At 42.7% G+C, this 17,788-nt stretch overlaps 1 protein-coding gene across 1 annotated transcript in view; it reads left to right on the top strand.

Moving 5' to 3' along the window:
* LOC137308890 (Fc receptor-like protein 5) overlaps positions 1 to 13,221 on the top strand; it is a 29,817-nt gene extending 16,596 nt beyond the window's left edge. Inside the window, exons 6-15 of the mRNA XM_067977325.1 lie at positions 600 to 878; positions 1,598 to 1,885; positions 2,189 to 2,491; positions 3,723 to 3,824; positions 4,823 to 4,853; positions 5,182 to 5,273; positions 6,708 to 6,764; positions 8,019 to 8,084; positions 8,983 to 9,014; positions 10,866 to 13,221. Coding sequence (XP_067833426.1) covers positions 600 to 878; positions 1,598 to 1,885; positions 2,189 to 2,491; positions 3,723 to 3,824; positions 4,823 to 4,853; positions 5,182 to 5,273; positions 6,708 to 6,764; positions 8,019 to 8,084; positions 8,983 to 9,014; positions 10,866 to 11,009 — 1,394 coding nt within the window. The 3' untranslated portion in view covers positions 11,010 to 13,221. The remainder of the gene's footprint in view (positions 1 to 599; positions 879 to 1,597; positions 1,886 to 2,188; positions 2,492 to 3,722; positions 3,825 to 4,822; positions 4,854 to 5,181; positions 5,274 to 6,707; positions 6,765 to 8,018; positions 8,085 to 8,982; positions 9,015 to 10,865) is intronic.
* The last annotated feature ends 4,567 nt before the right edge of the window (positions 13,222 to 17,788 follow it).

Here is a 17,788-nt window from a genome sequence, read left to right as displayed (position 1 = left end):
TGGCAGTTTAATTAATCGTTTTAGTATTAAACTTAATCAGAATTTAATCTAATGCTGTGTGATTTATGTTCGCAATTTATAAATTAATTCAATAAAATATGGATACTTAATTAAAAGCAACCAATGCAAAAGTACAATTAAAAGACCAACATTTTGCTTGGTGATTGGTAACATCTCGAGAAATAGAAAGCTGATGGTTTAATAGTAGATGCAATTAATCTGCTTTTATCTTTTAAAATAGGTTTTAGTGAATGTAACACGCTTCATATTAAGCTTGCTTCACCGATTGGCGGAGGCGATTAAATGCAAAGAAATTTAGATACAATCATTGTTGGTTGTATAATGTGCAGGAAACTCTTTGAATTAAACAGAGTAGAAAAATGGACCTGGTCCTGAAAACAGTCTAAAATGCATCTGCCCTGAGGACCTCCTGCAGCAATGTCCTGGGGCTGAGATGATTGGCCTCGAATACCCACAACCATCTTCCCTTGTTCTAAGTATGACTCCAGCCACCCGATCCGCATTGATTTCCGTGCAATGGTGTCTGTTTAAGTTTGTGATAGATGCAGTAGCTAATCCATATTTTCTTTTTCTTGTAGAGCTCTTCTCCAAACCCACATTGAGGGCTGAGCCTGAAGCTCAGATATTTGAAGCCCAACGGTTAAAATTCATCTGCTCGGTTGAAACATTTGTCAGCAATCCTCACTTGTGTTACTTCTTTTTCAAAAACGGACACGCTCTGAATTTAAATACGGAGCTCAACTCTTATATAATGGACACAGCTCGGCCGGACGATTCAGGGACTTACCTGTGTAAAGCAACTACTTTCAACAGTGAGGTGACGAAAGACAGCAATGAGGTTTCCGTTTTAGTCAAACGTAAGTAAAACGACCTGCAATTATCATCATCTTTTATTCAGCAAATCCTCAACATGAGTCCAGACGGGAATAATTCCGTCTACTCCGAGCTCACACGCACCGAATAAATTAATAGGTTCATGGCGAAGAAAGGATTGGCTCGGCCACAGTTTGTGTGGATTAGAGAAAGAACATTAATACCTCATAAAACGTGCAGTGGATTCACCAGGATGAAGCCAGGGATGGGGAAATTTATTGATCAGGAAAGACTTGAAGTACTGGGATTATCACTACAGGAGCAACCAAGGCTAATTAAAAAGGATTGTGACAGAGTGATCAGGGAAAGGTCATTTCCTCTGGTCGGGAACTCAGTAAGGAAGGGTCATCAATGTCTAATTGTCACTAAGAGAGCGAGGATAGAGGTTGGAAGAACTCTACTTACATAGACGATTGCTGAAGCATGGAATCCTCCACCGCAGGAGGGGTGTAGACAGAAACCATTGGATTTAGGGACTATCAGAGGTCGTTCGGTGGTCACCTGCGCATTGCGTCAGGAATCATTGTAGTTCCAGGATCACACTTCCCTCTAATAATTCCAAAGTAGGGAGGGAATCGGACCTCAATTAAGTTGTAACCTAAATGACAACCCCAATTATGATGATGTAAGTCTTAATTGCCTTTGAATGGAACACGACAAATTCTACCAACGCAAGGTAACTAACAAATGGTTCCATTTACAGGAGTCCCCGTGTCAAAACCGGAATTAACAATTAGCCCCGGTAAAGAGGCAATAGCAGGAGACACTGCGGCGTTAACCTGTTCAGTGTACAACGGTTCTGCCCCGATTAACTACATTTTCTACAAAGACTCAAATAAAGAACTCCACCTCGAGCAGTCCGACCTGAACGAAATTACTTTCGAAATCGTTAAGGTCAACAAAAGCACCGAAGGCAATTACAGTTGCGGGGTTTCAAACCAGGTGACAGGACCTACTCTACATAGCGAATTCGTTGCAGTTTCAGTTGTAGGTGAGTTGCTATAAGTACCTCTGAGGCAGAAACAAATACGTGATTAAAAACAGACCAGTCCAGGAATTACTGCTTGTGGGGTTAGGTAGGAGGGGGTAACACCCTCTTGACCATCCATCAATTGATTCATTTCAATTGAGCAGTAGAATTCCAAAAAGGAACAAAGAATGTTATCTGAATTTATCAAGTGTCGGTTTGATAATCATGACAATTATTTCTGGTTTGAAAGTCTTTCTGCTAAAATAGTGGTAAGTTATGCTGAATGAATTCTCTGCTCCTTTCACCTTATTTGCAATCCTCTAGTTCCCGTGGCTGGCGCTTTCCTCACATCCAATACAAACCAGACTGAGATTTCAGCAGGGTTCCGTCTCGTCCTCCGGTGCCTGGTGACGGAAGGCACTGAGCCGCGTTTCCACTGGTACCTAAACGGCCGACAGTTAGAAAACATCAGCGAATCTTATCACTTTAACGCGGACGGGAGTGAGCTCATTATCAATTCATTCGAGATAAGCCACGGAGGGCGATATCACTGTGTTGCGGCCAACAGAGGGAAGGATGTCGGGATATTTAACACAACCAGCAACCATATAGATGTCACCGTACCAGGTAATAGATTCATGCTGCTTGGTCCAATGTTATAAATTACTTTTATTTCGGCAAAACTCACAATATATTGAACTCGCATGATGTATATTATATAACAGACACCTCGCACCTCAGGGGGAACTTTATGATTCATGTAAATTCAATGTTTGGTTAATGAAGTGAGCTTAATAAAGGGAAAACGGTAATTAAATAACCAATAGCAACTCTCAAATAGCTTCACAACTGAAGATATACAGGGAAACGACAAGGAGCCATGCAGAGAAGAGAGAGAGAGATTAGCAGGGCTAAGCAAAACCCTGGCTGTAAACATGCGTCTTGAGAAGGCCTTTGATGCAGGATGAAGAAGTGGAGATTGAAAGGGGTTTAGGGAGAGTGATTAAGAGTGTGGGTCCAAAGTAGATCAAAGCTCCTTCACTAATGGTGGGACGATGGCAGTCTGTTTAGTATATTTAACCTATTACCACTGCTTACTTCAAGGTGATGGTTTGGTTTTTGCCCTTGCCGTTTGTGTATTATTATCTTTGTTAGTTCAGTAGTCCCTTAAGCCTAATATGCAGTTCCATTTCAAACACTTAGCATATAAACCTCTGCTCCACCATTTCTCCCTCGGCGTTCGCTAAGACGTCACTTTTCAGATTCTTCGCTCTGTTTCAGTGACGTCACCACTCGGATTCCTCGCGCTCTTTTGAAATGCTCTCTCTGAGCTATTCCCGTGAGGCTCCGCTGGAGAAGGATGGATGGAAAGGGCATTCGACAGGTGGTTGAAGAAAGTAGGGCCAGTGTAACCGTAAGCTGGTTCACCAATAGTGAGGCAAAGACTTTGGCACGATCAATCGTCCAGAATCAAATGACTAAAGGATGTAAACATAGAACTACATTTGGGGGAGATGTTTCAGAAATAGGATGAATACGAGGACCAGGAGTTCACATTTGATACATTGACCGCTAGGTATCCAGGGGCGAATAGGACTTAGCGCAGGTCAGGGACTTTTCGATCAGTTGGAGTTACTTTCCGGTGTAGTTGGGAGACCAGAAAGGAAGACATTGCAATAATCGAGTCCAGAGCTGACAATCGATGGATCAGGGTGGAGGGGCTGAGGTGGGGTTTGGAGGGAGTGAATTCTGGTCAGGTGGAAATATGTTATTTTTAATTATATACATGTTGCGAGGTTGAATCCGTAATGTTTGAAACTGTATTATGTTAATCATGGGATATGTTATTTGATTCCAGTACAGAGTCACACAACCGCGATCACAGCATCAGTGCTCCCACTGTTTCTCATCGCTGTCCTGATTGCATTGGTTTTCTTCAAACTTCGGAACAAGAAGCAAAGTGAGTAATGTCTTCCGGGCAGGTGATTGACTCTATGGTCACGTGACGGGATTCAGTCCACCAGCCCTCCACGCCCACCCCAGCCCGCCCCCCATATTCAGTTGAAGCATTCGAAATGGAACAGTAGGGTTTGAGAATGAAGAGCTCTTTATAATGAGGTGGTCAGAACATGCATGAGTCCAACTTGCTGGGTTGAGGGAATCTTTCCCCCTGCTCGTGTTCTGAAAAGGTATTTTGCTGGGCGAGGCGCAGAAATGTCAGCACCAGTCATGGTTATTATGATGCTGCAAAGTCTTTTGTGGGATCGGTGCTGCAGTTTATGGCAATATCTTAATTATTAATTCCCGGAATGAGAGGATTGTCCTATGAGGAGAGATTGAGCAGAATGGGCCTATACTCTCTGGAGTTTAGAAGAATGAGAGGTGATCTCATTGAAACACATAAGATTCTGAGGGGGCTTGACAGGGTAAATGCTGAGCGATTGTTTCCCTTGGCTGGAGAGTCTAGAACTAGAGGGTATCGTCGCAGAAAACAGGGCCGGCCATTCAAGACTGAGATGAGGAGGAATTTCTTCACTCAGGGGGTTGTGAATCTTTGGAATTCTCTACCCCAGATGCTGAATCGTTGAGTATATTAAAGGCTGAGACAGATAGATTTTTGGACTCTCGGGGAATCAAGGGATATGGGGATCGGGCCGGAAAGTAGAGTTGAGGTCGAAGATCAGCCATGATCTGATTGAATGGTGGAGCAGGCTCGAGGGGCCGAATAGCCTACTCCAGCTCCTATTTCTTATGTTCTTATCTCAATGGTCTCCGGGCGTTCTTTCTGCATTTGCGCTGCAGTAATGATTTGTTGAAATGAACTTTTGTAAATGTTTGTAATTAAGATGAATGAAGATGTTTGATATTTGGAGAATACTTAAAGAAACCCACGCCACCTGTTGACAGAAAGATTTACTGTACAACTTGGTGAAATATGTCTGTTCTTATTTTATCCAGAGAATTCGTCAAGTGTTTCACGGCCGCAGGGGTAAGTCAGTGAAATCTTTATATTATTAAGGAGTAACTATATCCGTGACGATACTGAATAGGATGCAATTCGGGCGGAGTCCCATCTGGCCCCAGTTCTAAGCCCCGCCTTATTGGAACTGAATATCGGACGGGAGGCTAAGGGGCGGCAGATGTGTTACCCCCAGAGTCTCTGATATTGCTGAGCTTGACATTGTTACAGTTTCTGAGAGCTAAATGAATGTTTTATTTCAGTTTTTACTATTTCAATTCATCAACATTTTGTTGAAAGTGAGATTTCAGTTGTAGCTGAAACAAACGTTAAATCTGAGAACTTTTTTTTTGCAAAGGGAGGGAACTGGAATCGGAGCTCAGTCGCTGAGTGAAGAAACACCTGCAGCTAATTCCGAATATGCAGTTGTGGGATCAGCCCGGAATACCGGTAAACATCACCTGATGCATACCATAAAATAGCATCGATTTTTCGGGGTTTATATTTTCTTGGAGCTTCTCGCAATAGCATTCAGTGTTCGGGTTGTACATTTCTGCGGCTGTTTTCCCGATATCCCGCTGTAACTTCAGAGGAGGATCCGTGAAAACGTCACAGAAACGGCCGCTGCTGCATTGTTTGCGCCGAATTTCCACTGAAGTTACGGCGGAAGCAGGTAATCCGGAAGGCAAACGGAATATTGGCCTTCATTTCTGGGGGGATGGAGTCTAAAAGCAGGGAAGTCATGCTGCAACTGTACAGGGTGCTGGTGAGACCACACCTGGAGTACTGCGGACAGTTCTGGTGCCCTTATTTAAGGAAGAACATACTTGCATTGGAGACAGTTCAAAGAAGGCTCACTCTGTTGATTCCGGGCATGGAAGGGTTGTCTTATGAGGAAAGATTGAACAGGTTGGGTCTATTCTCATTGGAGTTTAGAAGAATGAGAGGAGATCTTCTTGAAACATACAAGATTCTGAGAGGAGTCGATAGGGTAGATGCTGAGAGGATGTTACCCCTCATGGGGGAATCTAAAACTAGGAATAATTGGTCGCCCGTTTAGGACGGAAATGAGGAGGAATTTCTTCTCCCAGAGGATCGTGAATCTTTGGATTTCATGACCCCAAAAAGCTGTGGAGGCTGAATCATTGAATACATTCAAGGCTGAGTTAGACCAATTTTTGATCAGGAAGGGAGTGAAAGGATATGGGGAAAGGGCGGGAAAGTGGAGTTGAGGTAAAAATCAGATCAGCCATGATCTCATTAAATGGCGGAGCAGGCTCGAGGGCCTGAATGGCCTACACCTGCTCCTATCTCTTATGGTCTTATGGTCTCTTGTGATTACTGCTCGGGTAGGATTGAATGGGCAGAGTGGCCATCTCCGTGTTAGTCCAAAACTGTTAATGTAGGAGTTTGACAATTAGACAGCGGGGCGCATAAGAGGCGACCAATGCGATGCCGGCCGTTTTGTGCGAATGGGCCAGACAAATTGATACCCTCATGACTCACACTCTGAGGGCTTGAGAGAGGAGGGGGTCCTTTTCCCTCACGACCATTACACCTAAACGTTCCCAGAAATGGGAGCTGGACCTGGTCTCAGGCCGATATCTGGGCCCCTGACCTGGGGACAATGGAACCAATTGAGCAGCTCACCGTCACCCCAATTGCAATCAAGCAACTCATCGAAAGCGTCCCTGGGACCCATCGCTCAGGACCACGGCACTTCGTGCATTTACTCACTGAATGGTGGGTTATCTTGCATTGGTGAGGTAATCTAATTGCTTTCCTCCTGAACCAGTAAAATTCCCATCATGAATTGTGGGACAGATCTGGTATCTAAATGCCTCCTTGAGTAACTATGTGATTATTTTCTTTCTCTCTCTACAGCTCCGGATGCAGACCAGTTAACCTACTGTGTAGTACAAGGCACGAAGCCCAGAGAAGGTAATGATTTGCTTTGTTCCTGGCTGGAGGGAAATGTTTATCTCATAGGATTGGGTAACTGCTTGGGTGGGGCTCGTGGGGGGCGGTGGTAACAATTATCTTGTGACTGTGAGAAGTTATCTGGGCAGGGTCTCAATCGATCGATGCAGTCTCGGACTGCCTGTATAGGAACCACAGTACATGGACTTGTAAATGACAAAAAAAGTTATTGCCATTTTGTGAGTTCCATTTCTTGGCAACAATATCCTTGTAACTTGTACACAAACTATCGCTGTCCTTGTTTTCGGATAGCTATTGCGTGGATTATCGTGATTGTTTTCAATAATAATGTTGCAATTAACTACAGCAACGCTAACAATTGTAAAATTTAAGTCGATCGATATCGTTGACGGCAAATATTGTGTACGTTTTACAAACATTGTCCATTCTTTAAGATTGCAATCAAAGCAATAGATCTGCCTATGTCCATAATGTATACACATTGCAAACATGCCGTTGCAACACAGTTCCTTCCTTTGACAACTTGCTTTAAATATACCAGAAACCATACCTCTAATATCTGCAGCTACCTTGAGATTGATCGGAACACTTTACATGCTCAACACTGTGACCTGTCAGGTTACAATGAAAGAGGGAAGAACTTTCTCATGAAAAGCGCCACTCACGACCTCAGGAAGTCTCAAAACACTTCAAAGCTAACTGGTTACTTTTAGAGCGCAGTCACTGTTCTAATGTCGGCGACCAGCCGTCAATGGGAGTCATTTTAACTATGTGTGATTGTGTAAAATAGGCGTTTTCGAATATGCTGCACGTTATAAGGTCGTCCGATTATACGTCCCATTGACTTCCATTATAGAGTTGGTTAAGTACAACAATAAAAGTTTAATCGAGAGGGATGTGAATAAAACATTCCAGACGGCAGGACGGGCCATAGGGGTTTATGGTCAACTGATTTCATGTAAACTTATGTGCACTCTCGACATCCCATAAGTGTTTTTTTTTACCTCTCACAGGGTTAATAGCTCGATATCATACCTGCTACACTAATGGGCATTAAACAACATAATCATATGAACTTTATTCGAAATACAGATACTAAGACTGTTGCCTTTGTACGTCATGTCTATATATTTATCCACTTGTCTATCATCTACCTACATGTCTATGTATCTGTCAATCTATCTACCTCTCTACCTAGCTCTCTATATTAATACAGTTTCCTTAATGCAGTGTTTTTTTTTTGCTTCCATGTAGATTATACCAAACCTGCTGCCGACGTAGTTTATTCTGTGGTCATGATGAAAAAGTCAAGAGACGCTGGTAAATTAAGTGAATTTTTCACAGCTGCTGATAAGGATCATGGAACTTGGAGCTTATCCTCAGGCGGGGCCTATAGCCCGCGCTCAATGCACTACCGCCTATTCTCAATTTCTACCTCTATAATTTAGACTGTCATTTTTGAAGTGATACGGTTACAAAGTTCTTAGTCACTTCATGAGCACATGGTTAAAATAATCACTGCAATTGATCTACTAAAGTTCCTGAAAAGTTGTGGCGGGAATCTGGAAGAACACGCGGGAATTTCAGGGCCAATGGGAAGTAAAATCAGGCGGAGTGCAAAACGAGCGGCCGGCACGCTCCCGCTCGTTTTCTGCCATGCAGTGAAAGTGAAAATTAACCAAAGTGTACATGAAGGTAGAGTTTAGAAAAACAATAACTTGCTTTTATATAACACCTGTAACGTAGAACAAACGTCCTCAGACGAATCACAGAGATATAGGAGTAAAAGGTACATTTTCGCTTCCAGAAAGATTCATGATTATGATAGCGACAATGAGTTTAAGAACAATTGTTCGAAAAAATTATGCTTTATACTGGAGTAGAATAGATGAGGTTAATGTGGAACTAACACAGATTCACAAGATCATGTCAGATAGCAGATACTGTCATTATGTTTCTGCTGCTTAATAAATTGGGAACAAGGCGAAAGGACAGTTAATAATCCTGCAGAAATGTCTTACCAGATAATTGGGTAGTTATAATCTAACTCGCCCTGGCCGAAAACAGACAGGATAAACGCAGCGGGAGCAAAACCGTTGTTTGCCGGATCCCGTAGTTTTCGGGCCGATGTGGGTTAGGTTAAAATTACCCCTGACTAGGTTTGATTAATCATTGTCTGCCCAGATTGTAACATTATTTGTGTTTGTTTTAATCGCAGGTAAAGATGATGGCGGCTCAGGAGGGAAACAGGTCAGTTATCCTTAAAGGGGAAAGATTCTGCTGATAAATTCCACAACAAATGCTGACTATCGGGATTGGGTTAACTTGCCTTCCCGAAGTAAAACCTCATTCACCAGTTATAGGAACGGACCATATTTAAATCTACAACAGCAAAAACAACAACAACTTGCATTTATATAGCGCCTTTAACGTATTAAGCGTCCCGAGGCGCTTCACAGGAGCGATTTTCAAACAAAATTTGACACCGAGCTGCATAAGGGGATATTAGGACAGGTGACCAATAGCTTGGTCAAAGAGGTAGGTTTAAAGGAGCGTTTTAAAGGAGGAGAAGTTGAGAGGTTAAGGAGGGAATCCCAGAGCTTAGGGCCCAGGCAGCTGAAGGCACGGCCGCCAATGGTGGATCGGTTAAAATCAGTGATGCATACGAGGCCACAAATTACTGGGAGCGCAGAGATCCGGGAGGGTCGTAGGGGCTGGGGGAGGTTATAGAGATAAGGAGGGGCAAGGACATGGAGTGATTTGAAGACAAGGATGAGAATTTTAAAATCGAGGCTTTCGCAGACCGTGTGTCAATGTAGGTCAGCAAGCACAGGGGTGATGGGTGAACGGGACTTGGTGCAAGTTAAAATACGGGCATCAGAGTTTTGGATGAGCTTAAGTTTATGGAGGGTGGAAGATGGGAGTGCAGTCAGGAGAGCTTTGGGATAATCAAGTCTAGAGGTAACTAATGCATGGATGGGGGTTTCAGCAGCAGATGAGCTGAGGCAGGGGCGGAGACGGGCGATGTTTCGGAGGTGGAAGTAGGCGGTCTTAGTGATGGAGTGGATGTGAGGTCAGAAACTCATCTCAGGGTCAAATAGAACGCCGAGGTTGCGAACGGTCCGGTTCAGCCTCAGACAGTGGCCAGGGGGAGGGATGGAGTCGGTGGCGAGGGAATGGAGTTTGTGGCGGGGACCGAAGACAATGGCTTCGGTCTTCCCAATATTTAATTGGAGGAAATTTCTGCTGGTCCAGTCCTTGAAGTTGGACAAGTGTTTTAACAAATCATAGAGAGTGGACGAGTCGAGAGAGGTGGTGGTGAGGTAGAGATGGGTGTCGTCAACGTACATATGGAAATTGACATTGTGTTCTCAGATGATGTCACCGAGGGGCAGCCTGTCGAGGCAGATGGTTATCGAAAGGCAAATCAGGCTCTGTGTAAAACGGGCACTCGTAAAGCTCCCACTGCCCAGGATCAAATTCATCCCCGATGTGTATTATTTACTATCATCGGGGTCGATGTTTAACTTGCTTCTTGGGTGTGAAAAAGGCATAATAGAAAGAGCCCAATTTGCATTGGCATTAATTTGAACTCTACGCCAGTTTTTAGCCCAGGCAGCAAGTTGAAAATCCCGGTAAAGTAGCAAGTCGTCAGTAAACTGATTCCTGTCCATTATTTTAAAGGTTCTGTTGCCATTTGTTTACAGAATGATGAAGATCAGTGGAGTTTTCCTCCTCCGAAGGATTATTGGAGTCATCTCTCGTTTAAATTTTGTCGCTGATTTCTTCATTGCTATTTTCCTTCCAAACATTTAATTAAGTTCTTCTTTAACTATAAATATGAAATCAGAGAGAACTCATAAGTGGAATGATGTAAACTCAGCCAAGTAATAGACAGGCCCAGTGTGGGTAATTTTGACCACGGTGTCAATCAGACGATGTTGAATTGGTCACTTGTTCTACACTTCTCCCGGCTTTTGTTTTCATTGAAGTCAATGGCAATGGAAATTGGGAGAATGGTAAGTCAGGCAGCTGATTCACTCTCGCATGTTCTGCCCTGCGGCCTAAGGATAATTTCAGCCCTATATTCTCTAATTGCAGAAAAACAAGACGGACCCCGGCGATTATTCCATCACATACGCCACCCTTAATCACACGAACACTGAAGTTAGTTTGGAAGGAGATCAAAGGGAGGAAGAGGACGACTGTGATGCAAATATCTACGAAAACCTTGCAGGGAGATAAGAGCGAAGCAGGAAGTAAAAACCCAGAAATAAAACATGGCGGCAACGTCAATCAACTTGTGCTCTTAGCAAATGAGCTGACCCCAGAGACTTTAGCCTGAAGGCAGATTAATCAATTGCTACTTGCACATGGCCTTCTGGACACAGATTTCAGTCCCACCAGCAGTTCAATTTAAAGGGCCCGGTCTGAATGCTTTACTCTGACAGGACATTAAATGTCAAAGGATAGCATGTCACATTTTTTACTTTCATATTGTGCAGAAAGATCCTACCTGTGGATTTTGGTGTTGCTACAGGCAGGGCAAAACATGGTGTAAGAGTATTACATCGTCGGCCGTGTTTTGGTGCAATACATTAAAAGATGTAACGGGGTTCTGGCCCTCAAATTCCGCCAGTGTTCTTCATTCTCCCATAACTTCAGAGGAAGGTCAGTAGATCCGCGGAGAAATGATGTAAACGGCTGGAGAAGGCAGGACAACTCCCGCAGAAAGTTAGTCCTTATGGGGAAATTTCAACTTTGAGAACGTTGTGAAATGAGTTACTTCCAATTGGCTGCCCTTTAGACATCACGCTGGATGTTGCCTCCCGTTGACGTCAATGTGAAGCAAAAGCTAGCGTGCAATGAGTGGATAATTCAATGTCTCCTGGTTTGCACCATCTCAAAGTTAAACTGTCCCCCTTTGTGTCTTCGTGTCATAAGTATGCTGTGTACAGAGAGTGAATGGTTAGATTTTAATTTTCACCAAATGGGTGTTTATCATTTCCTGGGCAGGAAGGACAATCTGGAGGGGAGGACGGCCCGTTGCTTGCAAATCCCGTCGGAATTTGCTGCCTTTCTTTTCACACCCATATGGTGAAGATTAAAATCTAACCATTCACTCTCTGTACACGGCGTCCTGCTCGACAGATTTTCCATCTGCGGTTCAGGTGGTAAAGGCTAAACTGTAAACATGGTATATTGGTGTCGGATGCTTTTGCTCTAAACCATATTGCTGAGATGCCTTATATTGATTCAAATGTATGGACATTTTGAAATGCTACTTAATGAGATGGAATGGCCAATATAGTACATACAATTATATCGAATTTACAGCAAAGAACAGGCCAGTCCACCCAAATGCTCTGTGCTGATGTTTATGCTCACACGAGCCTCCTCCCACCCCACACCATCTAACCTTATCTGCATATCCTTCTATTCCATTCTCCTCATGTGTTTATCCAGCTTCCCCTTAAATCCATCTACACTATTCGCCCCAACCACTCCATGTGGGAGCGAGTTCCACATTCTCACCACTGTCTGGGTAAAGACGTTTCTCCTGAATTCTTTATTCGATTGATTAGTGACTATCTTATATTTATGGCCCTGAGTTTTGGACTCCTCCATAAGTGGAAACATCTTCTCCACGTCTGTCCTATCAAACCCCTTCAGAATTGTAAAGACCTCTCTCAGGTCACCGTTCAGCCTTCCCTTTTCTAGAGAAAAGAGCCTCAGCCTATTCAGCCTTTCCTGCTTGTTATAACCTCGCAGTTCGCGTATTGTCCTTGTAAATCTTTTTTTTACACCTTCACGAGTGGCTCTATGCACTTCTTGTAATATGGAGACCAGAACTGTACAAAGTACTCCAAGTGTGATCTAACCAAGGTTCTATACAAGTTTAACATAACTTCCCTGCTTTTCAATTCTATTCCTCTGGAAATAAACCCCGGTGCTTGGTTTGTATTTTAATGACCTTGTTAACTTGTGTTGTTACATTTAATTATTTGTATTTGTACCCCTAGATCTATTTGATCTTCGACCCCATTTAGACTCTTGTTTTTCAAGGTGTACGTGGCCTCGTAATTTCTCCCACCAAAATGCACAACCTCACACTGAGCTATATTAAAATTAATTTGCTGTTTACACGCCCATTCTGCATGTTTATTGATATCTTTTTGTAATTTTTCGCACCTCCGACCTTAACTGTTTTTATCGTTGAATAATAAAACGTAATTTTGAGAACCTTTCTCTGTTGTTCAGAGATTGACTCACAAATGGACGTCTACTCACAACGATTTTTACCAAACCACCTGCGAACTAAAAGCAGAAATATTGCGGCTTTATTCTGTAACTGGGCAATGTCCATAACCAATCTATCGGGGCTTCATAGGTGACTCCACCAATAAGTGCGTCGGGCTGGGCAGAGAAAACGGGGTTTCCGGAGTTCTCGCACATATTCGCACCAATGCTGCTGCATATTTAAAACATACATTTATTTGAATCAATAAACATCCTGGATTGCGACTCAATAAGTTGAATGTGGTCGCAATTAATTTAGTCTGATGGAGCCAACACGGTAAATCTCCTTTACTGAAAATTAGAAAACAGAATAACAAAATTTCTAATAGTTACCAAGTAATAGGCGGCCCATAAATTATTATATCGCATTGTCAGTCTGCTTTTATCGATCTTTCAACGACTCTGTCTTCTGTCTGTCTGCCTATCTATCTATTTATCTATCTATATATCTCTGTATCTATCTATCAATCGATCTGACTCCCTATCTATCCATCTATCTACCCATCTCTGAATCTATCTATCTATCTCTCTATCTATCTATCTATCGAACTATCTTATATCTATCTATCTATCTATCTATCTATCTATCTATCTATCTATCTACGTATCTATCGATCTACCTGTCTATCCGTCTCTCTCTCTCTATCTATCCATCTATCTATCTATCTACACTCTATCTACCTATCTGTCTATCTACCTCCCTTCTATCTATCTATCGATCGATCTAACTATCTATCTATCAATCTCTCGATCTGTCTGTCTCCTGGCTTTTTTGCCTTTCTGTGTACCGAACTATCTTTCGGTTCATCCATCTAGTTGTCCATCTTTTAAAGCTGAAGCGTCCAGCGGTAGGAATTAATTTCGGGCGGTAGAATAAAACGGGTAGTAAGCTGTGGGATTCCCCCCTCCCCTCCCCAACCCTCTCCGCCTGTCTGTTCGTCTTTTCTCCTTTAAGAAGCACCTTAAAATCCATTATTTCGGCCAAGCTTTCGGTCACCAGTTCTAATATCTCGTTATATGGATCGGTGTCAAATGTTGTTTGATAATCGCTCCTGTGAAGCGCCTTGGGACATTTTATAACATTATATAAATTGTTGTTGTTACTGTGACCCAATTGGTTTGTAGCTGAAACGATACTATCTTATATTCTATGCCCCGGCTAATAAAGGAAAGTATCCCGGATGCCTTCTTAACCACCTTATCTACCTGTCCTGCTACCTTCAGGGATCTGTGGACATGCACTCCAAGGTCCCTCACTTCCTCTACACCTCTCAGTATCCTCCCATTTATTGTGTACTCCCTTGCCTTGTTTGCCCTACCCAAATGCATTACCTCATACTTCTCTGGATTGAATTCCATTTGCCACTTTTCTGCCCACCTGACCAGTCCGTTCATATCTTCTTGCAGTCGACAGCTTTCCTCCTCACTATCCACCACACGGCCAATTTTTGTATCATCTGCAAACTTCTTCGTCATGCCCCCAATATTTAAGTCCAAATATACCACAAAAAGCAATGGACCAATTACTGAGCCCTGAGGAATCGCAGTGGAAACAGCCTTCCAGTCACAAATACACCCGTCAACAATTAACCTTTGCATCCTGCCACTGAGCCAATTCTGGATCCAACTTGCCACTTTCCCTTGGATCCCATGGGATTTTACTTTTCTGACTAGTCTGTCATGTGGGACCTTGTCAAAAGTCTTGATAAAATCCATGTAGACTCCATCAAATGCGCTACCCTCATCGACCCTCCTTGTTACCGCCTGAAAAAATTCAATCAGTTATTCAGACACTACGTTCCCTTAACAGATTCATGCTGACTGTCCTTGATTAACCCGTGCCTTTCTAAATGACGATTAACACTGTCCCTCAGAATTGATTCCAATAATTTGCCCACCACCGAGGTAAGGCTGACTGGCCTGTAATTACTTGGTCTATCCCTGTCTCCATTTTTAAACAACGGTACAGCGTTAGCAGTCCTCCAATCCTCGAGCGCCACTCCTGTAGCCAGAGATGATTGGAAATTGATGGTCAGAGCCTGCACTATTTACCCCTTGCTTGTCTTAACAGCTTGGAATACATTTCATCCGGGCCTGGCGATTTATCTACTTTCAAAGACGCTAATTCCCTTAATACTTCCTCTCTCAGTATGTTTATCCCATCAAATATTTCACACTCCTCCTTCTTAACTACAATCTCTGAATCGTCCCTCTCTTTTGTGAAGACAGACGCAAAGTATTCATTAAGAACTATATCCATGTTTCCTCCTCCACATACAGATTATCTCTTTGGTCTCTAATAGGCCCGACTCTTTCCTTAGTTATCCTCTTGCTCTTTATCTATTTCTGAAATATATTTGCATTTTCCTTGATTTAATTTGACAATATTTTTTCATGCCCTCTCTTTGCTTTCCTAATTTCCTTTTTAGTTTCACCCCTGCACTTTCTATACTCCTCTAGGCTTTCTGCAGTATTGAGCTCTCGGTATGTGACATAAGGTTCCCGTTTTTGCCTTATCTTAACCTGTATGTTCCTTGACATCCAGGGGGCTCTAGATTTGGCAGTCCAACCCCTTTTCTTTGCTCTGAACCCTCAATATCTCCTTTGGAATGCCTCCCACTGCTCTGACACTGACTTACCTTTAAGTAGCTGTTTCCAGTCCATTTTTGCTAAATCAGTTCTCAGCTTAGTTAAATTGGTTTTTCCCCAAATGAAAACTTTTACTCCTGGTCTATCTTTGTTGTCCTTTTCCATAACTACACTAAATCTAACTGAATTATAATCACTACCACCAAAATGCTCTCCCACTGATACCCCTTCCACCTGCCCAGCTTCATTCCATATAACGAAATCCAGAACTGACCCCTCTCTTGTTGGGCTTGCTACGTACTGGCTAAAAATGTTACCCTGAATGCATTTTAAGAATTCTGCGCCCTCTATAGCTTTTGCACTGATTTTATCCCAGTTAATATTAGGGTAGTTGAAATCCCTAACTATTACTACCGTATTGTTTTGGAAATCTCTGAAATCTGCCTACATATTTCCTCTTCTTTCCCCCTCTGACTGTTCAGGGGTCTATAGTACACTCCCAGCAGAGTGATTGCCCTTTGTTTGTTCTTCAGCTCAACCCATATGGCCTCATTTGATGATCGTTCCAACATATCATCTCTCCTCACATCTGTAATTGTTTCTTCAACTAATATTGCGACCCCCCTCTTTTTTATCCACCGCTCTGTCTCGCCTGAACGTCCTGTAACCAGGAATGTTGAGCTGCTATCTCTGTCCTTCTTCAATCCATGTTTCAGTAATAGCTATGATATCATACCTCCACGTGTCGATCTGTGCCCTCAGCTCATGACTACTTCGAGATTTTTAAGTACCTCCTCTTCATCTATTTTTATCCTATCCAATATCACTACGACCTCCTCCTTTAATGTTACAATGGCAGCATTCTCTTCTCTAGTGCAGTGCGATGCAAAGTATTCATTTAGTATCTCAGCCATGTCCACAGGAAGATCTCCCTTTTGGTCCCTAATTGGTCCCACCCTTCCTTTGTCTACCCTTATACAGTTTATGTGTTTATAAAAGACTTTTGTGTTCCCTTTAATACTGCCCACTAATCTACTCTCATACACTCTCTTTGACCCTCTTATTTCCTTTTTCAGTTCATCTCTGTACTTCCTGTATTCAGCTCGGTTCTCTACTGTATTATGAGCCTGACGTTGATCATAAGCCTCATTTTTCTGTTTCATTTTAATCTCTGTATCTTTAGTCGTCCAGAGAGCTCTAGCTTTGGAAGTCCATCCTTTCCCCCTCGTAGAAATGTATCTGGTCTGTACCCGAACGACCTCCTCTTTGAAGGCCTCTCATTGCGAGTAGATTGTTTCAACTGCCAATCATTGGTTCCAATCCACCTGGGTCAGATCCCCTTTCAACTCACTGAAATTAGCCCTCCTCCAGTTCAGTATTTCCACACCTTAAGAACAACTTAACGTCATTTAGGTTCTGCAACATTGAGCTATGACTAACATAGTTCCGCAACTTATTTCAAGTGATTAAAATAGATGAGATTCTGCTTTAAAGGCAGTGCAAAATTAGAGATGCAAACCAGGTGTTTTTTTTTCCGTTTTCTGCATATGTGGTTCAGCGCACTGAGCTCAGCAAGTCGCAGGAAGGCAGCCATAAAGAGTTACTTCTCCATAAAATTCCAGTAAACTGCGATAGAAATGATTTCGCCTGAACAAATTACTGTTTGTTTTCTCCTTCAGAGTGGAAAAAAAACAAGGAGAAATGGGAAATTCCTCCGGACACGATGATAGAGTCCATCCGAACGCTGAAAAGTGATCTTAGTCCTGTCAACTTGTTTTTAAAAAACAATTGTTATCAGAAGTGAACAGGAGGAATCGAGCCCGCGTACTGTTTTAAATATGATTTATTCTAACCGCAGCTTAGACCGTTAGCACGTACAGTGGTCTGATCTATGGCCCAAGGCTGAAGGCTTCTTTATTTTAACGCTTATGAAAGCAGTCACCGCAGCCCTGTGTGTGGCAGGTGACAACATTCGAGGGGGAGAGAGGTGAAAAGCTGATATCAGTGAAAACTCTGAGGGCTGAAGCCGTTTTAAGCTGGTAAAATTCAACAGTTAAGTGCCGAGAATTTAATCCAATCGCCAGTAATTAGCAAAGAGGTGATTTCAACTCACTAATTACTGAAACCTAAAACCA

The sequence above is a fragment of the Heptranchias perlo genome, unplaced genomic scaffold, assembly GCF_035084215.1.
Source record: "Heptranchias perlo isolate sHepPer1 unplaced genomic scaffold, sHepPer1.hap1 HAP1_SCAFFOLD_143, whole genome shotgun sequence".
NCBI classification, from domain to species: domain Eukaryota; kingdom Metazoa; phylum Chordata; class Chondrichthyes; order Hexanchiformes; family Hexanchidae; genus Heptranchias; species Heptranchias perlo.
This window is presented reverse-complemented; position numbering and strand designations above follow the sequence as displayed.